General features: G+C 52.5%; 1 protein-coding gene across 15 annotated transcripts in view; it reads right to left on the bottom strand.

Annotated features, from left to right (window-relative positions):
• Window positions 1–25,129, bottom strand: part of TNS1 (tensin 1) — a 223,415-nt gene that overhangs the window by 35,062 nt on the left and 163,224 nt on the right. For 11 of the 15 annotated variants that reach the window (XM_036915898.2, XM_057503563.1, XM_057503564.1 and 8 more), the window contains 3 exons: window positions 10,399–11,958; window positions 4,030–4,116; window positions 2,601–2,720 (listed from right to left, as the gene is read on the bottom strand). In XM_036915898.2, the coding sequence (XP_036771793.2) occupies window positions 2,601–2,720; window positions 4,030–4,116; window positions 10,399–11,958 (1,767 nt within the window). The remainder of the gene's footprint in view (window positions 1–2,600; window positions 2,721–4,029; window positions 4,117–10,398; window positions 11,959–25,129) is intronic. The other 4 variants (XM_036915949.2, XM_036915957.2, XM_036915985.2 and 1 more) reach the window with 3 other exon arrangements.

Below are 25,129 nucleotides of genomic sequence, written 5' to 3'. Positions count from 1 at the left end.
GTGCACACTGCCCCATGCCACCCGTGCACACGCACATACTGCTGGGCCCTAGGAATGTGCCAGTGCAACAAGCAGAAATGACCCTCATTTAGACTGGATCATCTATCATCCACTGTAGGGTCTGCATGCCCTCAGGCGGCCCCCGGCTCCCACCTGGCATGGCCACCAAGGTTGCCATGAAAAGCACATGGCTGGAAGCCTGCCTATTTGTCATGAACAGCAGGCTGCCAGCTGCAAAGACTAGGGACAGACAAGCTCTCACACACATACAATCCCTCCAAAACACACACTCGGACTGTCCCATAGTTAGGGGCCCTTGCGGAGAGCGGCAGGAGGTCCAAGGCAGGGCGGTGTTTTGTCACCATGTAGGGCTCTTTATTATTCAGAGGCGGCCTGCCTGCCATCTCAACCAGAAAAAAGTAAACCTGACCCACAAATTGCTTTACTTAAAGCAGACAAGCTCCCCTCACCTTGAAGTGCCTTTGTTTTCAGAAAGGAAAAATGGGGGCCGCGCAGTCCTAAGGGGGGTGGGAACGACTGCTGTGGCAACAGTCCAGATGAAGGGGTAGAGCAGTGCACAGGGACCCTGCGGCAATCCCAGGTCCCCAGCCTCAGAGGAGCGGCCTGCAGGCCCCACCACGCCTGCAGCGGCTCCTGCCCTTGGCCAAGCTTCTCCCACGTCCACCCAGCCCGCTTCCCCCTCAGGCCTCCTGGGCAGCTTGGTTCAGAGCCGCTGCTGGTTTCATTCCTGGCAAAAACATTAGAGAGGAACAGACATTGCCATTGATTTTCTAATAATAATGGTGACAAAGGAGGCCCATTTGGGAAAGGCTCTTGGGGTTTGGAACTAAGTTCAGCCCCAAGGTTAAAAGAAATGCATTAGGGCTGGTCTCAGTTCCGGCTGGGCCAGCCAGGCGGCCTCTTTCTGGCAGATCCCCCTGCCTTTGCAAGGGTGGTCAGCTCTGTGACATCTGATGTCTGCCCTTGAAAAGTGGGTCTGTTTCAGTTCCAGGTACTGAATCTCTGAGAGGGAAAGAGTAAATTCTCCCTGGTGTACCCAGAACATGCCCCACGTTCAGGTGCCACAGATGGTTGGAGCCACCTGGAGAGGAGGGGGAAAGGGAGGAGAGGGGAGGGGGGAGAGGGGAGAGGGGAGAAGGAGGGGGAGAAGAGGGTGTGGGGGAGGGGAGAGAGAAGAGGGGAGGGGGGGGGAGGGGAGGGGAGGGGAGCGGAGAGGAGGCTGCACTGCTGGTGAGGCTTCCACACTGTGCGGACATGGGACCCTGGCACGAGGTGGCCAGACGCCCGAGATGCTCCCACCTCCTCCGGGCCCCTCTCCACTGCCACTGACCGGCACATGAGAGAGGGCTCCGTCCAGAGGGGAGAACGGACAGGCGCTGGACGGCCCCGAGAGCTAGGGTGCTGCGGGCAGAGAGTCCCTCTGCAGAAGGGGAAAGACCCGCTTTCCACTCGCACAGGACCGGCCTCCCCCGCAGAGCGCCCCTCCGTTCAAGCAGCCAGCCAGGGCCTCTCACATTCTTTAAACAGAGTGCCTCACTGTTGTCCTCCTTGGCAGGCCCAGATCTGCCCCGGAGTGCTGGACAGCCATGCCCCCTCTTTCTTGTCCTTCTCTACAGGAGGGGAGACGGGCATGGCAGCGGGGAGGGGAGAGAGCCGAGCGCCGCATTGGTCCTCGGCCAAGCTGGGATGCCTGGACACAAGCTGACAGCCAGGGTCAGAGAGAAAACACCCCTCCCTCACGTGGAGACTGACGTATAGTAAAAAATAGGCCTGCTCCCACCCACCTCAACCTCAGGACTGTCTCAGTCTCTTGGCCTCTGTCTCTGCATGTTCTACTCCCCACATGCACATGGGCACACACGCACACACATGTGCACACACATGCTTGCACACACGCACAGCCTTCACCCAAAAGGAATGGTGGCAGGTCGCCCTGAGTCCTCCACTGCCCAGCGGGAGACCCCGGGACCGGAGGAAGCTCAGGGAGAAAGGAGGAAAGAGAGGCAGCCAAGGGCCTCAAGAAGGTCCTCCCAGCAGAGCTGGCTTGTCTAGACCCCAGGGGCAGGAGAGTAGGAGGCCCTTATGGCAAGAAAGTGGCTTTTAGGATAACAAGCTACATTCCGAAGGCCTTTGCTGTCCTCTGAGGACTGCTCACCCACTGCCTGGAGGATGGCAGGCACCTCAGCCGAGGGCCTCCACTCAGGACTCCAGACCTGAAGAGCACGTGTGAGAACACCCCCGTTTCCTGTGCCCCCATTTCCAGGGGGTCCTCACTCCACTTCCTAGGATGGCGCTGTGCTTGGCGGAGCAGCTGGCTCCGAGGCTCCCCGAAAGTGGGCTGGACTTGAAGGAATGAATCTCCTCCATTTAACACACACACACACACACACACACACACACACACACACACACACACACACTGCAATTCCAGGGCTATGGGTCTAATACACACCAGTACCCCTGCTCTGGCAGAGCATGGCTGCTCACTGGCCCTGGATCCCATAGACAAATGCCCTGGTGTCAGGCTTATCACAGGCCCCCGCTGCACCCCCAGACCGGCCACTTCTACCCCCACAGACCCAGCTCTTCTCTCCAGCCTCCCGAGATCCAAAAGACTGGATTCCTCAGCTCCAGGTGGCAGGGCTGGGTGTCCGACTGCACGCCTAGGGCTCTGGAAGTGAGGGGATCCGGGAGGCCACCTGCTGGGCCAGGGCACCAGAAAGCCACACGGCGATCACACTAGCAGCCCTAGGGCAAGCCATGCCAGCTCCCCTCCGGACAGGCCTACAACCCCAGAACTGCCCCAAAGCCCCAGGCCCAGCTGAACGCTGCACTCCCCCCTGGGCCGAGAAAAGCGTGGAGGGAGAGGAGAGGAGGTAGAGGACGTTCTGCTAGAGCTGCCCCTGCATTACCCACAGACTGGGAGAGGGTGGGTCCATGGAAGTACCAGACACTGCCACTGGGAGTCAGTAGTCCCACCGGCCCCGAAGCCTTTTCCTAGACCTTCTCAAGGCCCTGGCCTGGAGCAAGCCTGGGCACACAGGCTTCTCCCTGACCCAGGCCTCAGAGCTCCGAGGAGCAGGGGAAGGATGAGGTGACTCCCTCCCCAGACCTAAAAGCCTATATGTCCAAGAGACAGGGGGCAGATGTTAGTGGGCTACATCTTCCTCAAATAGAGCAAAGTGACCCCTGATGAAGGGGCCGCCACAGTGGGGCACATCAATCCACCATGCAAAACACACATGGCAGGGCTATGATCCCGCCCTCTGTTTTCACACCGAGAAATGGAGGTCTGAGTAATTAAGAGACTTTCCCAGGGTCGTGAAAGTGGTCTCAGGCAGAGCCAGGACCACATACAGAGGGCCTCTGACTCCTGGCCATGGGTGCTGGGATCAGAGGTTTGGGATGAGTCAGAGGGGATGCTCTGCCCCCAGGAAGTGCCATACTCAAGGGTACCGAGCACCAGGTACAAGGCACCATTCTCTGCCTCAAGCTCGGTGGCCCAGGCAAAGCACAGCCTGGCTCTGGCTGAGGCCCTGGCCCAGCAGCCCAGGCTGGCCAAAAAGCTGGGCTGCCCCCGCCCTCACTGAGCACCCTCATTACAAAGGCCTGTGTGTCTGTGGGGAACCTGAAAGTTCATCTAAACCCCCCAGGCCCTGTTCCACAGGGAAGGCCAAGGCTAGAAGCATCAGGCCTGTGTCCATGCAGAAGTGGGAGCACTCATTCATGCAGAAAGGGTGGAGAGAAGGTGTGGAAAGAGGAAGGAGGGGGAACTGGGCAAGGGGGTGTGGCAGTGAGAAAGGAGTTGGGGACAAAGGACAGTAAGAAAGAGACAGAAAGAAGAGAACAAAGGGAGAGGAAGAAATGGAAAGAAAGATAATGAGAAATGGGAAAGAAAGAGAATGGGCAAAGTTTGGAAGGGGGAGAGGAAGAGAGGGAAACTGAGAGCTAAGGGTTGGGGGCAGAGGGCAAAGAGTTATGAGTGGAGAGGGGAGGAGAGATACCAACCGGAGAGAGAGGAAGATCGGAGCCGGTGGAGAGGAGGGTGCTGGGGGCCAGCGTTGTGCCCCATGCCCTGCAGCTTGGCATTGTACGCTGCCCACACCCACCCCAGGGAAGCCGGCATGGAGGGCAGGCAGGGTGCAGGGGAAGACGCCAGGCAAGGAAGGCACCACACCCATGGCCCAGGGGACAGAGGGACACAGGACACACAGAGAACGCCAAGGGACAAGGCATTAAACAAGACAAAACAAAATAAAAACAAAGAGAAAATCAAGATTAGTTGCTGTTCTGAGTCTGGGATCTGGGCACACGCTGGAGGGAGGTGAGGAGGGTGTCAAACAAGAAGACACGCAGATCCAGGGTCTTGCTTTTCCAGAGGGCAGGGGGGACCTCCTGCTGTCTGGCAGGATGCCAGGGCTCTCTTTTCTAACCCCAGTGTGGAGAGAGGTCTGGGACCAGGAGTGTTCAAACCTTCTCCACCCCTCACAGTCAGCATGGCCCCATCCCACCACCTCTCTCCTCTCATGGCACCTGCCTCTATCCTGCCTTCAGCTGTGACCCTGCCAGCCTGAACCCAAGGGTCACACTCCCCAGCATCCTAGCATCCCTTGACCCTTGGTTGGTTCTACCATCACCCCACCTTAGTAACCTTCTTTCTACTGTCACCCCCATCTTATTAACCTTCTCTCCCTACACTCTTCTACTTCTAACCAAAGCCACTGGGCACCAAGGCTAAGTCCTTCAAATGAGCCTGCCTGGAGGCACTGCAAGGACCTGCTGTCAGTCGTGTATTCACCCGAGTTGACTACTTTACAGCACGGGGGCCACACAGTCGTCAATATCACCCCGGCCTACCTTCCAGGGAAACATAACTTTCAGGTTTCCTCTACTTTGCAGGCTGCTGCATACTGTTTTTCTTGGCTGGTTCCCCCTCACATCTCCAATCAGTAAATGTGGGAGGCTCCAGGACTCAATCCTGGCACCTCTTCTCAATCTGTGCTCACCCGCTATGTGTTATCATGCAGTGCCAGGCTTTACATGACATCCACATCCTGACAACTCCCACATTTCTAAGCGCCAACCTCTCCCGCTTAAACTCCTGACCACCTGGCCATACCCAACCACCTCGGTCACTTCTTGGGCACCTCAAATGTAACATTACCAAAATCGCACTTCTTATGTTCCCTCTAAGCCTGCTCTTCCCCTGTTCTGATCCATCTCAACAAACAACCCCTCCACCCTTTAGTCACTCAGCACAAAAACCTTAGGGTTTTTCTTGATTTCCTCTTTCAAATCCCACACCTACTCTATCTGTAAATCTTGATGGCTCCACCTCCAAAATATGTCCACAACTGGCCACTTTTCACCATCTCCACACTACCACCCGACTGACAGCAGCAGCCTACTGCCTCGTCTCCCTCCTTCCATCCTGGCCACACTGAGACTTTTAGAACAAGTCAGACGATGCCACTCCTCTGCCCCAAATTCTCCCTAAGGCTTCTCACAACACACAGTGAATGACACAGTCCTTACAGTCACCCACACAGCCCACTGCAAGCTGGCCCTGACTGCCCTCACCTCTGATTCCACATCCCACTATGCTCCCCATATCAAGCACACCCCACCTCAGGGCCTTTGCACTTGCTGTTCCATCTGGCACGTTCCCTCACCACTCATCAGAGCCTTCCCTGACTGTCCTATGTAAAGTGCAACCACCCACCCACCCTCTATCCCTCACTGCTTTATTTTATCTTTGTGGTATTTATCACCCCTCTGACATACTATATTTGGTTATTTGGTTATTTCCATCTCCACCATGAAAGCAAGGTTTTTTGTCTTTTCAGTTTACCATCATGTTTCCAGACCCTAAACTAACATGTAGCACAGATTAGGGACTCATGTTGAATGAATGATTAAATGGACCTTGAATTTATGTCCTATTTCCATGATGAAATGTAAAACATGGGTTCTCAGTTTAAGCTCCCAAAGCTCAACACCCATATTTCTTTATATCTGTATCCATCCTTTATTTTTATTTCATGAAGAAGTACTTCACCTTCTGGTTTAGCATAAATTATCCACCTGAGTTTCTAAGTCTATCCTAGACTCCTACCTCCTTAGAGGTCATATTCTATCAATTTCCTTCTCTTTTAGCTTTTTCTTCTCCCTCTTTCCTCCATATCCAACCTCCCTTTTCCTCCTCTAAATACATTCTCATAGTTCCTGTATTTACAAAAACAAAGTTCTCAATATCTTGCTACCCTCTTTAGCTACCATCCTCTTTCCTTTTATCACAAAACCACTCAAAAGAGTAGTTGACACGCTGTCTTCACTCTCTCTACACTCACTCCTTGATCCTTCAGTCCGGTCTCCATCACCACCGCTCTATTGAAACTATGCCTTTGAAAATCCCCAGGGCCACCTAGTTGGCGAGCCCAGTGAAATCTGTTCAGTCCTCCTCCTCGTGCTCTCTCTACAGTGATATTGCTAACCCCACCCCTCCTCCTGGAAACCCTTTGCTATCTTGACTTCTGTGATGACTCACTGTCCCCACCTCCTCTGCCACCCTGAACATTCATTCTCAGTCCGCTTTATGGCCTCCATTCCCCTCATGGCTATTTGAACCTAAGCTCTTTTTCTCTCCATGCCCTGACTTAGAGATTCCATCCACACTCAAAAGTTTCATCTTCACCTTTGTGAGGATGTCTCCGAAATCTGTACCTTCTTCTCTTCTAAGCTCCAATTCAGGCTGCTCAACTGTCACCCGTAGCGTTCTGCCTGGAGGCTCCACCACCATCTCAAACTCAAAGATCCAACACTGAGCTCTTCATCTTCCACCAGACCTGCTCCTCTTCCTGACTTTTGGCTTGTTGATGGAACCATCATTCTGTTCCTAGTCATGCAGCCTCAGCATCCTCTTTAATGGCTTCCTCTCCTTCTACTACACCCAATCGATTTGTAAATGCATTGGTTCTACTCCCACAGTAGCCTTGGCACCTACCTCTTCTTTTTCACTTCCACAGTTAGCACTCAGTCCCCCTCACCCAGGCTGTTTAATAAGCAGCTACATCTCCCAGCTCTGTGTCTCTCCCAGTTTGCATCTTTCCTGCCCAGACCTACCAGATGCATCTTCCTAAACCACAGCTCTGACCATGGCATATTTCCCCAACTAAAACACAATAATGGCTTCTGACTATAACACAATAATGGCTTCCTACATTGCTGTTAGGTTAAGATTCAAGCTCCTTAGTCTGGTATTTAAGACCAACCAGAGGCAGACACCAAGCTACCTTCTTGACTCTCTCTCATACAACCTATATGTTCTCAATCTACTCTATTCTTCAAATATTTCCTATGCTTTACTATCTTCACTATGAACCCTCTCTGTCTAATGATGCCACCCACTTGCAAAATCCTACTCATCTTCCTAGGCTCTGTTTAAAAACCAACACTCAACACAGAGCCTCGTCAGTCTCTCTAGCTAATAGTGATCTTCCTTTCTTCACTCCCACAGAACTTTCTCCACCCTCTCTCTTACAAATTACTTCATTTTAAAGATCCAGTTCTTTTTACCCTTATTAAAGTCTAGGCTCTTTAAGGATAAGATATACATCTTATTTCCAATATGCGCTGAAACCTCTACCTCTAGAGATATCTGAGATCAATCCAGTCACAGAAACAGGATCAGAAGATAACTTGATTGGATTCAACAACTCTGACTCTTATTTCTTTTTCCTGTCTTACTGCACTGGCTAGGATATCTAATGCAGTGTTAAATGACAACAGTGATAACAGGCATCTTTCTTTGTCCCTTGTGTAATGGGGGTGCTTCTATTGTCTCACAAGAAAATGTAATGTGCGCTACATGTTTCTAGTACCTACTCTTTATCAAGTTAAGAAAACTACCCCTACATTCTCTTAGACCCAAACTTAAATAAGACATAAGGAATAGTTGGATTAAAGTGGAATGAACCAGGGACATAATACTGAGATATGGAGGACAGCCAAAGAGGAAAAGGAAGACCTGAGGGAGAAAAGCCAAGAGAAACCAGATCATGCTCATGGCCATGAAGAGCTTCCCCCAGAGATATGAGCTTTCTTTACTCATGTTGAAGTTTATACTCCAGCTTCTTGCAGAAGAAAGTAGAAGAAGCAGAAAGTGGTGATGCTGGAAGTCTAGTCCCTTGCTCCTAGACTACTCTGTGCATTGATCCTGCCAGTGCACCTTTATCTACACAAGCACCGCAGACACCTGCAGGGCTATTGAGGTAGTTGTGCAAGCAGGACCTGGTGACATAAATATATTTCATGACAGGGCATGGACTAAAGAGGTCCCTTTATAGCCTTGGGGAACAATACAACTGTCCCCTTTATACATCTCATCCCTTCTCCTGAGTTGCTCACTGTTGATAGAGGAGATGATAGGGTTGGGATGGAAACACCATACCAAAAAATTCCTCCCTCCCTATAACTTCTTGGCAGCCAAAGCCTGAGCAGCTACGGAATATGGGGCTGACAGTTAAAACCTCAGGAAGAGGAGAGAAAAGGCTGAAGGGAGATGCAATACAAGATGGACATCCATCCAGAGCCATTATGGCATGGCTTCCTGTTCAGCTAGCTCCAGGAGAGCTGGATGGAAGGGTTATGGTAGGGGGAGCAAATTCATGCTGTTCCCCAGAGAAAAGACTCCTGGATCCTACCCATGACTAAGCTAGTGTGTCACTATTCCTCAGGCCACCATCCCAACTCTGTAAAATATTGAGAAGACATTCCTCTCCCTTCAACAAAACCAGGAAGAAAAGCATCTCTGCTGAGAAGAAAAGCATCTCTGCTGACAAAAAAAGCCAGGAGTTCCTTTTCTCCCCGGAACCACAGAAGAAGACAGCAGCCCCATGTGGACCACCCCATGGAGTATTTCACCCCTGGAGTTGCAGAGCTTCTCCTCCTGGGCTTTGGCTCCCAGGTAAAAGCAAGTGTGCTGCTAGACCAGCTGCCCAGTAAAGGGGAAGCCCTGATTGTCAATTTCCATGGCATAAATACTTTCAATATGACCAATTTCAAGTTACTGATGGTTGAAGTGGGAACTGTGCTCTGCTCTGATGTTCGGGAGCAGGCTGTCAGTGCCCCCACACCCAGGTCCTGGACCCAGCCCAACAGCCAGCTGGCCTGCCCCCACCTACTTCCCTAAACCCACCCTCCATCCCCAGGGAGGGATGTCTCCCTCTCTCCCTGCAGCTGGCATGGTGACTCAGCTTCCCCTAAATTTAGGAAAAGAAGTGGAAGGCAGAGTCAGCTGCTCAGACTCTTCTCTTCCCTGAGCTCTTACCGCCCTGTCAGCTGAGGAGCTTAACAGGAGGGCCGTACCCCCGGCCTCTAACCCACCCCTGCCTGGGCATACCTCCACAACAAAACCAACCCATAGGATTCCCCTCCAAGTTTGGCTGCCCCTAGGGAATGGTCATAGGCTTAGGCCAATGGGAAGGAAGGAGGAACCTTCTGGTCCCTCCTAAATTGGCCCTGAACACTGCCATTTCTTGCCTTTACCTCCCCAACACGCTCTTCTGGTTGCCCACTTGCTCTCCTCTCTCCAGAAAGATAAGGCCATTCTCAGATGAGAAATGGAGCTTTGTTTCTCAGTGCCTGCTTCCCTTACAGGGCTGGTCCTGTAGCAAGGACTGACAGGACAGCTGAACGAGATGGGGGACCCTGGGCCTCCCCATCCAACAGAAATATTCTGAAAGAAACCACCCGGATTGAACACTCAGGTAGAGCCCAAGAGCTTCAAAACACACTCTCTCAGGCTCTGTTAGGCCTCTGGGAGGGCCCCAACTTCCTCATCTGGGTCTACAGAGGCCTTCCTCCAGCCTTCTCCATGTTTCTCCAAGGAACTGAAGTCAGAGGACAGGGAGCACTGCAGGCAGTTGCACAGTGTCTCCTCTCACCTAGAAATCTGTACTCCAGCCCCAAAGTCAACGTCTCCAGGAAGCTTTCCCTGATTGCCCTATGTGGTAAAGCTTGCTTTCCCTAGGCTCTGGGGCTTTGGGCCCACCTCTATTGAAGCACACCCTGCACTGTGTTAGAATGAGCTGTCTACATACTGGTCCCCTCACTAGACTGGTAAGCTCCTGAAGGCAGGAAATGAAAGACAATTATCTTGAATCTCAGTGCCTGGCCTGGAGACTAACAGACAATGATTGCAGGAAGGGATGGCTAGCACACGGTTCCTGACAGCCTCTTCCCCAGGCCAAAGCAGCGCCTGCAGAGGTGTGATGGCTGTGCCTGCATGTCCCCCAGCAAGACCAACCAAGACCAGAGGAAAGGCACGGAGGGCGTAAGGAAGGGATACCCAGCACTGATAGTCCCTGAGGCTCTTACCTGCTACCCGGTGGGCCACCAGCCCCTCCAGGTTCAGTGGCTCCTCCTCTGCAGTTCGGGATGGATCTGAAGTTGCCTCCTTTGGTGGGAGCTGAGGCTGAGCACTGAGGCCAGGGAGAGAGGCTGGGGGCTGCTGAGGCCCTGAAGGGCTGTGGATGGTTGGAAGGAAGGCAGAGCAGGAGGAGGAGGCTGGACTCTTTGGACAGAAACTCTGGTCAGGCCCAGCTGGACAAGGATGATAATCATAAGGTGAATAAGGCCTGCCAGGAGGGACAGACTCCAGGGAGGCCCGTGGAGCCAGCTCAGGGGTTCCCAAGGAATGCCCACTGGGGATGTAGCCAGACCGAGACTGGGTCAGTGGATGGGGCTGGCAGGAGGAGCCAGAGAGGGGCTGGGAGGAGAGCGGGGAGGCCCCTGGCCAGGCCCCTGGGACACTCTGGGACTTGTGCAGGGGGGCGGCAGCCGAAGCGGGCTCCAGATCCAGCATCAGCATGTTGAGTGTCTCAATGGACTGCTCAATCTCCTGTTGGGAGGCTGCCCTCGGGAACTCAGGGAGGCCAGGGATGGCGGTCTCTGCCAGAGGCTGGGGGCTGGGCCTGCTGGGCCCCAAACTCTCCAAGTGGGCCCTTTCCTGCTGGCGAGGAGGTGGGCGAGGCTGCTGCTGCCAGGAACTCAGGCCCCTCTGCACAGCCTCCCGGCTGCTTCCCCCGCGGGCTGGGGCTGGAGGCAGCTGGGGCTCGGTTTCCGGAAAGGACTGAGAGCGGAACATACTGCTGGGGTCATGGCTATAGTGGGAGGTGGTCCTTGGCTGTGGCCAGGCTGGGTGGGGCCCCTCCCACTGGCAGCCAGCTAAACCCTCCTGTGCAGAGTAGGAGGGCCGCATAGGGGCCAGGTGGCCTGCATGGGCAGGCACTGCCCGGCTAGCAGGCTCGTAGGGGTAGCCGCCACCATTGACCATTGGTCCCCCGGGACAGGGCTTGTCCAGACCGTTGGTCAGCGAGGACAGGGCCTCTGGGTAGCCCCCTTCACTGGTGCTGGTGACTCCGTCCAGAGAGGAGAGTGTGCCCATGCTGCCCGCGCTGTGCCCATCCTGGTTGGGCAGCTCATCGTCCAAGATGTCTGTCTCCCGCTCAGATGCCAAGGTCCCTCCATTGACATGGACCTGGGCTGGGATGACGTGGCGGCCTGAGGAGGGCACAGCAGAGCCCCCCACGGGGCGAGAGCGGAGATGTTGGGTGTGGTACATGGTACCTTGCTTCTCTCGCTCTAAGCCGAAGCCACTGAGCAGGCGGTCCAGCTCACGCTTCTCCTCGGGACTCAGGGCAGCAGGGGCGCCAGAGGGGCCAGGGGCAGGCTCATCGGTCTTGTCTGTCTTGGTGGAGGCTGTAGAGTTGCCCGAGTCACTGCTCACAGAGAGGGTATGTTCCACGTGGTTGGGGGTGGCTGACAGGACAGGACGCGTGGCATTGAGGGCCCCAGTGCTGCCATGCAGGGAGTCCTTCTTCTTCACCTTGGCATACAGGCTCCCATCCAGGGGCCCCTGGGTGTGTCCTACCACCTCTGCAAGGGAGAGAGCCAGAGGGGAGACAACAGACAGCAGACGTCAGTGGGAGGCAGGGGCCTCTCCTATTCTCCCAAGGAAAGGAGGCTAGAGTGTCCAGTCCCTGGATCCTAAAACCTCCTCACACCACCCAGAGATAGACTGAGGATGGGCAAAGGTGAAATGACAAAAGGACCCCAAGCCCCAACACCCAGCTTCAGGGCCAGGCAGTGGAGCCCAAGATTGGGCTGGGGGTCCTTGTCCTGGGGACGAGACACTGGGGTCCAAAGCCCAGTCCAAAGCCTGGCTTTGGCATTTCACCAGCTTCCCAAGGACGTAGAAGTGCTGAGCCAAGATGGGGTTCCCCAAAGCAAGAAGGCCCCATGTCAGAGGGACAGGCTTCCCCTCTGAATGCTGGGGTCCAGGGACCAGGGTTGGAGGGGAAGCATCTTAGCAACTGAGATCACAAAAGTAGATGTTTCATCAGGGGAGCTGTCCCTTATGTCATTCTGTCTGCAGACAGCTCTGGGGACCCCATGAGCAATACTTTTTCTGAAAGGAAAAAGTGAGCGCTGAGTGGCTGGGGGCCAAAGGGCTGACTCAGGAACCAAGAACTTTCCCCACCCAGAGGAGCTCAGTGATTTCACACCCTGTACAGTCAGCAGCCCAGCTTCCAGCCCTAACACACACACACACACACACACACACACACACACACACACATACAGGCATGTGCTCCTCCCCTCCCCTCACTCCAAGGCAGGCCCCCAGTTGGAAAGAAAAGAAAACCCCCTCCCAAGCCCTGCACAAACTCCATCCCAGACACCAACAGTCTCACAACACAGAAAACCAGACACAAAGATGTCAGCAAGCGTGTGGATATGAACAGGCAAATACTGATTATAATAGCTAGCATGCAGTGAATGCCTATTCTGTGCCAAACACCTGGCTAGGCACTTTACACATACAAACATGTTAATCCTGTAAGTCAGGGAGTATTATGCCTATTTTAAGGCAAGAGAAACTGAGGTTCTGAGAAGTAAAATGACTTATATGCAGACATATAATACCTGGTAAAGCTGGGATTTAAAAATCACAACAAATTAAAATTTCATTAAAATAAAACTAAATTGAAATAAAAACTAATTTAAAATCAAAACTAAATCAGAACTTCAAAGACCAGGCAAATTTTATTATTCTACAATGTCTCTCATATCTCTCTCTCTCTCTCTCTCTCTCTCTCTCTCTCTCACACACACACACACACACACACACACACACACACACACATACAGTAGAATAAAAAGGCAGCAGTATCCCAAAATAAATACTTCAATTTAAAGCCACAAGCATTTCAGAAAATACAAGCTCCTACCATGCCCAAGGATCAGCCCTCAGGCCAGAAGTGGCAGCCTCTAAAAATAAACACTTATATAGAAGCCCACGGCCAAAAACAAGTGATCAGACAACCGCAAAACAGGAACATCCTGATCAACATACACACACAAACCACAGGCCAACCAAGTGATGTCACCCAAGTGAGCGCAGCGATGCCCAACAAAGGCGAGCGCAGCGCTGCCCAACACTGCCCACACACACACCCTCGGGGCTAGATGCTCTGCCCATTGAACTCCAGAAACTTCACTCTGTCCCCAGTTTTCCCTGGCGCCCTGGGGCTTCAGCCAGCAGCAGGCCCCAAGTGACACTGGGCCAGGGTGCCACAGCCCAGGGCTCATGGGGATGGGGCTGGCCTGACCTGGAAGGGGGTTTTGCCTGCGATAGGTCTGAATTTCCAACAGCCTCTCCCTTAGCCTGATGCCCCAAAAGGTGACTTAGATGCAGCTGCAGGCATGGCTGCCTCCCCCACCTGGCCTGTCATTGGCCCTACAGGGGTCGGTGCTGTCTGATGAGACACACTGACTCTCATGCCATGGCCCTCTAAACAATGAGGTTCCTTGCTACACAACAGAGGACAGACCCCAGCAGGCTGTATGCAGAGGGGAAGAGCATTGAAGGAGGAGCTCTCTTCCACTCAGATTTCTGGGGGTGGTTATGCCCCTCAGACTGGCTAATGGAAGTCTGGAGAGCTGTCCTGCCTTCTCTCTGTGCCTGGAAAGCTCCTGGCCCTGGAGAAAGCAGGACCATTCCTGGGCCCTGTCCCCACTCTGTAGCCCACACCGAGAGATGCCAGAGTGTCCCTCTTGGGCCAGGGATCTGTGCTCACATGGTCTGGGAAGTGGGAGGAAGAGCAAAGCACCGGGTGGAGTGTTCAGTGGCCTCCCCATTTACACTTAGATGGAAGGCAATGAGAACTACTGGGTGCAAACCCATGCAAACCTGAGAGCATCCTTCCCATCCAGGAGAAAGCGGACCCACTCCAGCAACTCACTTGGGTTCATAAAAGAGCTTTTGGCAAAAGAGCTAAGAAAGCAGCCCCCAGGCAGGGAGGGGGAGCTCACACTGATGACTGCTACCTGATACGTGCCCCCCTGGCCAGGCCCCACTCTCCACGGATTTTGACAATGTCAGTATTAAACTTATTCTGCCGTGTAGTTTTCCCCCACATGGTCTACTGTTGGAATTCCAAGGCCACTAAGCCTAAGTAAGAAAATCAAAGTGTAAATTGTTTAAATCCTGTTTGCTAAATACAAATGGAAACATCTAGTGCTGCCCTCCAAGGAGCTCCTGCCCACCCCGTGCGGGCCACCAGGCTCATCCCGGGTCCATCAGTGTACTGGCGTGGGCATGGCGAAGTGGGGGCACACACCCCCACTCCTTCCAGAGAGGAAGGGGCAGTCTCCACCCCCACACTGGTACACACATGCCCTCCATTCCCTTCTCCCTTCCACCATGGCCACATTAAGAGCTATTTGCTGGGACCACAAGAAGCTGGAACACAATGTCGGTTTAGGTCTATTAAGGCAGGAAGGGCAAAAGAGAGAAGCAGGCAGAGCAGGAGGAGGAGGGAACTCAACTGGGGAGGGTGGGGAGGGGCTTAGAGAGGGTGAGGGAGTTGGCTTTAAGGCTCTTAAGTCCCAGCAGCCTCCACAGGCATGGCATGTTCAGGTAAGACCATCTCAGATAAGATGGTTGGATGCCTGGTGGGAAGGGCAGGGGCTGGAGGGAGGAACATGCCTGGTTGGGGCCTCAGAACTGGCATGGGTGACCACGGAGCAGAAGCATGACCCACAGGGGAAGCAGAAGCCGCAGGCAGACCTGGGTGGAGAGCTCATGGGTCCCAAACCCGGGTCACCCTGAGCCTCCCATCTCACGAGCCATCTCCCTGCCCAGTCCTCTAGAGAAGTCGACAAGCCCACCATCTCTTCAAGGCCCCACTTGCTTTGTGTGACTAGGTCTCCTCACTCTTCCCAGAAGCAGCTCCAAGCCCAGACTCCACCCTCACTGCTGAGCTTGACTGCACCAAGGGGCCCTTACTCCATGGCGGCCGTAATCCAGATGTGCGAGTCATGCTTTTGGAAGGCTCTGAGGAAAATCCCCAGCGGACTTGGATGCGGACCTATTCTCTAGGCTCCTTCCAGCCAACCACAGAGGTGTGTGTGGTGCTAGAAGCACAGTACAGGCCAGCATGCAGGAAAGGAGATGCGTCCTTCCCATTCACTTAAAAAGAATGAAAGAAACAAATACAGGATGCTAAGGTGATACGGATTTGGGCATTTGTTTTCTAATTTTGATGTTCATAAGGCTCTCCTGGGGATTGTTAAAAATGTCGATCCTGGGGTCTTATCCCCAAAGATTCTCACTCACAGGTCTGGGGTGGGGCCAAGAATCAACACTTTAGCTCTACAGGGTTTCTGGCCCTCATAAAGGTGGATAACATCTGGAGAAACCCAGACCCAGGTGGCCAGCACTTTGGGCTCTGGGATTAAGCACCCCTGCTTCTCTTACTAATGTCAAGTGCGGAGATTTTCCTTATTTAGATGGCAGGATAAAGGGCCTGACTCTGAAGAATAAAAAGCCTCAGCCTAGTTGACTGCGAGGAAGAAGTCTCCTTTGGTGAAGACTCAATGAGGAGAGACCCCTCCCTGTCCAACCAGCAGGCCTGTTTTGCATAGAGAATGATTTATTAAGGTTTTCAGGATGGGGCCCTTCATGATAAAAAGTCCTTTGGGTCCACGTCCAGCAGAATAAACAATTCATTAAAATACATTACTGAGAGCAGTGATGGCCAATCAACCTGGAGGAAAATCAATGCAGTGCCAATAGGAAGAGGCACGGTGCCCACCCTGGACACAGGCAGTCTGGAGGCAGACCAGGGCCCCAGAAGGCCTGGAGGGAATTTCAGCTCCTTAAACATGGGGTGTCTGGGAGGCGGGTGAGCTTTGACAAGGAGTGAGGCTTGCCCAAGAGGTAGCTGGGAGTGCAAGTTCTAGACATGTTAACCCTTTAGCCACAGACTCCCCCCAAGCCATGGAGGAAACCAGATTAGGACTAGGTCCAGGGCTGTTTAGGGGCAACCTGGGGGAGTTAGAGGATGGGGCTAGGTACCAGAGAGGCCACTGGGATGTGGTTCTAGAGAGGAGACAGAAGGGAAGCACCTCCTCCCACCCAACCCCTGTGCCAGACATGCCCATCACTCAGAGAGATGGTTTGCATCTTAATGGCCAAGTCTGCTTGAGTCAACCACTTAACCATGCAGATCCTGGCCTCTGAGCCTGCAGGGTTAAGATATGAATGCTTATTTGTAGGTTGGCTGAGTGACAGCATTCAGGAGCTAAGTACCCTGAGCTAGGCCTGGCATGGCCAGCACTCTCTATATTCTCTCTTCATTCCCCTTTTTATATTTTCAACAGTTTTCATCACACACAGAGTAAAGACCAACCCTCCTGGCTGGACATGCCAGACCTTTTGTCATCTGGCCCCTGCCTGCCTTTGGAAGCCTCACCTCCACTGTTCTCAGTACCCCAAACACCCTCTGCTCTACTCTTACAGTTTATATGCTCTTTCTTTCCTAGTCAGTGCCTCACACATGCTGTTCCCTCTCCTGAAAAGTCCTTCTTCACTCTGTCCCCACAATCCCCAACCTCCCAGGAAAACCTCTTCCAGGAAAACATCTTCTTCAGGTTCAGCCTGAACTTCTCTGGGAGGACTTCCTTGACTTACCGCCTTTCCTATAGCCCTTCAGACTCAGATAAATGTCTTCCAAGTTCCCATCTCTTTGTAGAAGTCTGCTACAGCTCCCATCTCCCACTGGACAGTCACTGATGCTCATGTTTATCTTCCCCGCTAAGCTGAGTGTGCCGTGAGGAAAGGCCTTTGTGTGTGTCTCTCTCTCCCCAGTGCCTGGTTCCCAGATGATGCCATTCACAATATGGTATCTCTGGTAGTTCAGTGAGTAACCCGTATAGCTATACGGGACGGCCCCATAGAGTACAGGGCCTGGCATACATTTGATGTTCCATAAATGTTTCTTACATTACATTAACTAGTCCAGAAAGCTTTATATACTCCCTTCATACACTCTTCTTCCACTGCCACTCAAAGAGGTGGAAAATCAGAGTTTCAAGGTGGACCCAAAGCTTCTCCCAAGGGGAAGAGAATAGAGAGGCACTGCCACCAAAATATCATGAGAGAGAGGCATTCTACATAACTGGTAGTACAGGCTGGGCACAGTGGAGGTCCCCATAAATCATCAGAGCCAACGCCTACCCCATGGTGTCCCTCACAGGACTCCCCAGCCACAAGCCAGTCCAGCAGGCATTTACTTCTTACTCCAAGGACCCCTTGGGATATCTGGTGAAATCTCTGACTAATTACCTCCAAAAATGCACAAACACAAAATTTTCACACAATTTCAGGAGGTTAATGGCTACCCTAAAGCCTACAAATCTTAAGTTATTCTGAACTATTAGGGTGCTCCTTCAGGGATCCCCCTCTGTCACCCAAGACTTCTGTAAAGAATGCCAGGCTCCACCCAAGAGAAACTAGGGAATACACAATAAGGAAAACCTTCCAACTGGAGGAGCCTGAGATGGGGCCCAGCCCAGAGCAGCCCACTGAGCTTTGAGCTGTCTGGAGAGGTGAGCTGGGGAGGGGGTGAGGATGGAGAGGGCCATGCAGCACCTCAGCCCCATGGCATGACCTGGGGTCCTTCTTAGACACATTGGCAATGGCAGCAGGCATCTCCTGTGGCCCAGCCTGTGACAGTCCTAGCCTCTGCCCATGCCAACTTCCTGTCCCAGCCAGCCAGGGACTGAGGCAGCCCTTTGTCTGCCACAGCTGGCAGAGAGCTCTCGGACATCTCTAAGCTGGAATGGACTTCCTAAGGGACTCTGCAGATCCACAGAATTAGGGGTTAGAGAGAAGTCCCTGAGTCTCTGAAGGGGAACCACACAAAGGGGAAACAGCCTCTGAGATGGCAAGGATGGCAGGTGATAGGTGCAGCCCAAAGGACTTAGGTTAACACTGGGGGGTATCCACTGAAATGCATGGGATTGCGGGCCCTGTGGGCAGGGGCAGATGAGCCCAGGCAGGGCAAACAGACACCTGTCTTTCTTTCTGTTTTAATCACACTCAGGGGAACCCACTGCATTTTCAGGACAGAAGAGAACATGACTCTTCTCAAGGCTGCTGTCAATCTTTTCACAGGGGGCTCTGTGTCCTCTACAAGTGACCTTGACAGTGACACCCACAAACCTGCCTTTGTAGACCCAAGGAGGATGGTGGCAAGTGCCCCAGCCCTGGCTGCCTCCACCATTCTGCACAGGCAGGAAAGAAAGGAGGAATCACAAATCAAAGTGGAAAATCGAGCCCCCTCTCTTGGCTGCTCCTGCCGCCACTGCTCCAGGCCCTTGGGGAAGAAGAAGCAAGATCTGAGAGGCACCAGGAAGCCGGTTGAGCCAGGAGAGCTTTTTAAAAGCCATGGGGTTTTTAGAGCTGAAGGGTCATAAGGGACTGTGAAGCTCAGCAGGTTTAGGGGACCCCCCAACCAAGGTCACCCAGCACCGAAGTGCAAATGGACTCATCTTCCTTCCTCGAAGTTCGGTGCTCTTCTCCCTAATGGCCTTCAAGGTGAAGATGGCTGGAGGATTCAGGGGGGGCCTCCAGCTATGGCTGCAGACCAAGAACCTTACCAAATAACATGCAAGCCTTCGGTCAAGGCAAGATGACAGATGTGTCCCCAGGTCCGCCTCAGGAAAAACCCACAGCACTTTACACAGATACCATCTGACTTGAATCCATCCAGAGAGAGGTAATAGGGATATTAAACGGATCATGACCTTTATATCAGACCTCAGGGACCAGGGCCTGGTGCATAAGGGACCTACCCAGGTTACACGACAGCCCATGCCTGTGGGGCAAATGCAAACCTGCAGGGCCAGCCTCTGGCCTGACTCCTGACTCGAGTCTGGCCTTCACCTCCCACGCCAGGCATTATAAACAGAGCCCGGCACTCCCACCCTTCACTTTGGCCTATCCAGGCACCAGATATCACAGATATCAGGCCAGTAAAAATAGCTCCCTAGCTCACAGCAACTGAAGTCCTTCTCTGCCAGGCTGGGGTGCCTGCCTGACACTCAGAGATGCCCGGCCAGGACCGTCAAGCCCTGCCCAAGTTGGGAGGCAGCCATGAATGGGAGCCCACAGGAGGCCAGCAAGGGAATGGCGGGCACTGTGGGTGCCACAAAGCTCAGGCCACTGAAGGGGGACATCCTGAATAAACATCCCATGGGGAATCTTTCAGGGCCTATCCCTGCCTCCAAGTTCCCTCTGCTTATCCATTCTCATCCACCATAACCCATGACCCCAAAAGAGTGAGGCCAGCTCAGGCACACTGCCTTCCAGCAACTCAGCCGCCCCTCAGACCTGAGGCAGCGGCTCTTACATTTCCCCGGGCAGCAGGTCCAGGCAGGAGGCGGCCAGATCTATCATTCCGCCTCCTAAGGCCGCACATCTCCCCGTACAGCCACATACCCTCCCCTGATCCAGGGCCACAGCAGAGCATGGCCCCTGCGCACAGAAGTCCCTGCCACCCCAGGTCCATCAGACAGCCACCCAAGGACACACACAACTGCCCAGTAGACACTTACCCTCTGGACGGAGAGGGAGAGAGGAGGGAAAGTCCCGCTCTGATTTGATCTCTGCTACTTGTGCCTCAAGTTTCAAATAATTTCTGCATGGCTGCGGCTCCAAGGCTGTCTGCGTCCTGCTCGCCTCCCTGGGACTGTCAGGGGTGGGAGGAGCAAGTGCCGCCTCCTGCCCCTGTGCACACACACCACTCCCTCCTCCGCGCTCCTGCTCACTCTCTCCCCCTCCTGGCCCGCTGCTCTGCCTCACTCTGGCTTGTAGGAAGCCAGTGGGATAAAACTCTGTCTGTAATTTCAGCCAGCTGGGTCCCCAGGGCTTCACTTATCATCCTGTAGCTACGCAGTTCTTGAATGACATCACAGTGGCTTCCCAAGCCCTCGGAGGAAAGAGCGGCGGCCGGCCCAGCCCAGCGCAGCCTCAGAACAGGAGCAGCCCAGGTCAGCCCCTGTCCCCAGAAGTGGGAAGAGAGAACCTGGGAGGAAAGTGGCCCGGAAGAGAGGGAGAGAGAGAAGGGCCAGAGTCCCCACGATGGTACTAAGATTTATTTCCCCAAATTTTTCCACTTTTTTTTCCATTCTTAGCAAATGAAAGGCAGAACAGATGACAACAATTTTCCAGCTGCTGAACACTAAGGTGGAAATCTTTTTTCCCTCCCTTCCCCTCTCTCCCCCGACCACGGTGAGTCCATGAGCCAGGACATTTCCTTGGCTTATACAAGCGGGGGGAAACCCACAAGCCCCTGTACTTCCCAGAGGTGACACGGGGCCTGAGTGGAGGGGCTGGGGTGTCACGCAGATGGCCCCTGGGATGGGGACAGGAGCCCCAAAGTGAGATTCTCAGTGCAAAGCTTTGGATTCTGACCCAGCAACCTTGGCAGTTTTTGAGGCCTGACTTTGGGAAGGCCAGTGGGCATCTGGCCCAGAATATTGATCTGCTAGGCTACCTGAAATGCCTCCAATTGACTGGCTTTTGGTCTTCAGTTTGTTCCCATCTGTTAAGATCATGAATGACAGAGAGAGTAACTTTTCAGAACATCGGTGATCTCCACCCTCACTCCAACCACAAAGGTCTGAAGCAGCTCCCTCAGCCAAAAGCCACGTGAGCTGCCCCAAACTCCCCACCATATCATCCTAGGGTCCTTTAAATAGCCCCAGAAGTCCCTAACTGACAGCAGGACAACAAATCTCAACTCTTGTTTGCACAATGTTGGTGACTTATTTGTACATCAATTGAACGTCCCAACCCAACTCCCACAGTTGGAAGGAGATGGCCTGGGGTTTGCAGCCAGGCCAGTGGGAGCTTCAGGGCATGGTGTCTCTTTGCAAGGTAGCCCAGCAGGTTTGCAACCCCAAAGTGTTTCTGCAGCCCCACACCCTGATGCCAAGATTTTTCACAGCCTGCAGGCTAGGAAGGGAGAGGCTTGCCAGGTATAAGCCACCAACTTCTCCCGCTCCTGAACAGACACCTCACAACTGGCTCCCTCCCCACTGCCAGCACCACTCTCCAGCTGTAGCATCACATCTACGCTCTCAGAGTCAAGAAGGAAAACAAGAACAAAAACAGTACCCAGTGCCCTTGGCCCCGGCCCTGTTTCAACGACATCTTGGCTGATGAGGTGGGGATGGCCCCTAGCCCAGCGTCAAATACTTCACAGAAACCATTAAGAATGGAGAGGGGAGAAGGGTTCCATGCCTCAGGCTCCGAACAGGGATCAGGAGGGTTTCCAACTTGCCCAGTACAGGATTGTTGGAAGACCACAATTTGGACAAACTGCTGCAATTATCCTCCTTCTCCATAGAGTCTTCTAGAACTGATCAGCAAACCCAAGGCTCTTTAAAGTGTTTAAGTTCACCCGGTCTACCTCCCTGTCCAAATGCCACCATTACCCACCACTAGATTAACCTAGATTTTATTTGCATACAACCTTCACATTTATCTGAACATCTGAATCCCATATTATTATTTTTCTAAAATTTTGTAAAATTTTTTAATGAGCTTCAAATATTTTTAAATGAACACAGATTTGGCATGTAAGCTATATACTTTTTTCCTACAAAATAAATATACTTGAAATTGTTTCATATGTAATTACCAGTCTGGCCCACGTCCATACCACCCACAATAGTCCCTGCAAGTAGCAACCCAATCCTATGGTTCCCTGCTACCGTCCAGGGACTGGCTGCACCAGAAGGCCCTAGGGAGTTTTATAAAAACCTTGACACCTTGGTCTCACCTCCAGACTTCCAGAGGCAGAAGCAGAACGGTCAGAGGCGGTGCCTGGGAATCTGAGTTGTGAAACACTCCCCAGCTGAGAAGGCTAAACAGCCAGGTTTTTAAAAAGCTGGTGCTACTATTTACAATAACCAAGAAATGGAAGCAACCTAAATGTCCATCAGTAGATGAATAGATAAAGAAGATGTGGTACATATACACAATGGAATATTATTCAGCTATAAGAAGAAAACAAATCCTACCATTTGCAACACCATAGATGGAGCTAGAGGGTATTATGCTCAGTGAAATAAGCCAGGCGGAGAAAGACAAGTACCAAATGATTTCACTCATATGTGGAGTATAAGAACAAAGGAAAACTGAAAGAACAAAACAGCAGCAGAATCACAGAACCCACAAATGGACTAACAGTTACCAAAGGGAAAGGTACTGGGGAAGATGGGTGGGAAGGAGGGATAAGGGCAGGGAAAAATAAAGGGGGCATTACGATTAGCGTGTACAATGTGGGGGGCGGGTACAGGGCGGGCTCTACAACACAGAGAAGACAAGTAGTGATTTTACAGCATCTTACCACACTGATGGACAGTGACTGTGAAGGGGTATGTGGGGGGTACTTGGTGAAGGGGGGAGCCTAGTAAACATAATGTTCTTCATGTAATTGTAGATTAATGATACCAAAATAAAATAAATAAATGAATGAATGAATGAATGAATAAATAAAGCACAATTGGAAAAAAAAGAAAAAAAAAGCTGGTGCTAGCTGTCCTAAACTGTTTCTCAGTTATGGGGATCTTACTGTCTCCCTCAAAGGCCCATCTCATCTTTGGATAGCTGGAACAGGGAGATTTTAGCACCTTGTCTTTTTACTAACTGGCCTTATGGTGCCCTGTGGATTGACTCAGAGAAGCCAAATCTCTGCCACATCAGAGCTCTTCAGATACTGAATGTGATCGCAACCCCCCAACCCAGAGTCCCCAAGTTTGCCAAACCATACTCCCCTTGCTTCTCTTCACCTCCTGAGCACTTGCTTTCAGTGCTTTTTAACACTCTGAAGCAAGGGACCCACAAACATCTGGACTCCCTGACCTATGAGGAACACCACAGTGTCCTATAACCTCCCACTTTCTGAAAACCATACCTCTAATAATGTAGCCTAAGTTATACCCAGCCCTTCTCACTCATGGCATTTTAGTATCTGCCAGGATCAAGTGGCTAAGAACATGGGCTTAGGGATCAACATGATACTGGTTTGAATCCAGACCCTACCACTTACTAGCTTAGTGCAACCCTGGACCAATTACTTAATTTTTCTGAGCTTCAGTTCCTTTATCTCTAAAATTGGTACATTAATATTTCAATGTCAGAGGGTATTACAAAGATTGATATAACATGCATAAAGCACTGGGCACAGTGCACAGCACACTTAGGTGCTCTAAATAAGGCAGCCACGTGTATACAACCACCACCGTGAGATCCGCTTCCTCCTCCTCCTTCTTCCCCAGCCAGGGCCCACCCGGAACAGTGCCTCTGGGACCCTAGCTCACTGGCCCAGATGTTGTAAGCCCAATGCTTAAGCTTCAGGACATAATATTTGCTCTGCCCTTTCTCTGTGCAGAAAACATGGCATCAAATGTTCAACAAAGAGAGGGGTCTCATGAAACAGCCCGGGCTCTGAGGATGTGATGTTTAGTTAACAATACTGGGACTTTCCCCGCTTGGTTACTGCCAACAATGTGCCCCAAAATGCCACCGCCTCTCCCACCTCTGGAGATGGCTCCAACACCAAGGGCCACATGGAAGGAGGGACGGGTGAGACTTCGGCTGCCTTCCTATAAATAGGAAAGGAAGTCCTGGGAGAACTGGACAGGGGGCAGGGAATGGCACACCTGGTACGGAAAAGGATACACTTGGTATTGCCGTGCTTTCTATTTGGAAAAAAAAAATCTTTTTTCCTTAAAACAAAATGCAGAAAATAACTGGGGCAAAAAAATCCTTCCAGATAGGAGCTGGATTAAACCAAGGTTGAGAGGCAAAAATACTGTTCTGTCCTCAGAGGCAACTGGGTATCCCCCATGCCCTGAGACAGCCCTAAGCAGGATGGTTTCAGGAAACACGAGATCTAGAGGCAGGAACCTTCTGGCAACCTTATGGAGGCCCTCGGATGCTCAGCATTATTTGAGACCCCAGATTGGCCATGTGAAAATCACCCCAGGCCAATCCTAGAACCACACCATGGCCACCCCAGAGGACAGCCTGAGTTCATCAGGCCCGACCCACCCAGCCCGATGTGGTCCACTGGACTCGGGGAGGGAAGAGTTTCCCACTGTCGCAGGAGGCTGGTGCTAGTGCAGAGACCAGCACCCAGGGCCCCAGCCCCCAGAAGGAAGTCCACACTCCTGCCAGATGGGAGTCACACACCATGAGGGGGATGCTCTGAAGGGCACTAGGAACCCCTCACATGAGAACCTCAAATGTCTCCAGGTCTGGCCACCCAAAGAAAGTAGAATTGTTGAGGGAAAATCTATAGCTAAGATAGATTTTGCAAATGTACATCAAACACTAGCTCCATCCCCTCCAGGACATCTTTCTGGCCAGCAGACCCAGCGCTGGGCCAGCGGGGTGAGGGCACCTCGGTCACACTGAGGGATTCTGCAGACAGGAAGGGCGAACAGCCTCCCTCAAGCACCACCTTCAGCCCCCTTCCTGCCGAGTTCTTTCTCTTCATTGGCAGGTGTTGAAGGCTCTTTCCAGACCTGGCTTTTTGCTCTTTCTCTTAGGGAGCAAAAACATGGCTGAGTATTTTGGTTCCCAAGCAGCCAATCCTAGAACAGAAGCAGGAAGCAGAGGAGTGTCCCCAGTGAAGGGCTGCTTCACACTCTATACATGGGAGCAATAAGCGCCCAGAGACAAGGG

This window comes from Manis pentadactyla, chromosome 6 (genome assembly GCF_030020395.1).
Source record: "Manis pentadactyla isolate mManPen7 chromosome 6, mManPen7.hap1, whole genome shotgun sequence".
Lineage (NCBI taxonomy): Eukaryota > Metazoa > Chordata > Mammalia > Pholidota > Manidae > Manis > Manis pentadactyla.
This window is presented reverse-complemented; position numbering and strand designations above follow the sequence as displayed.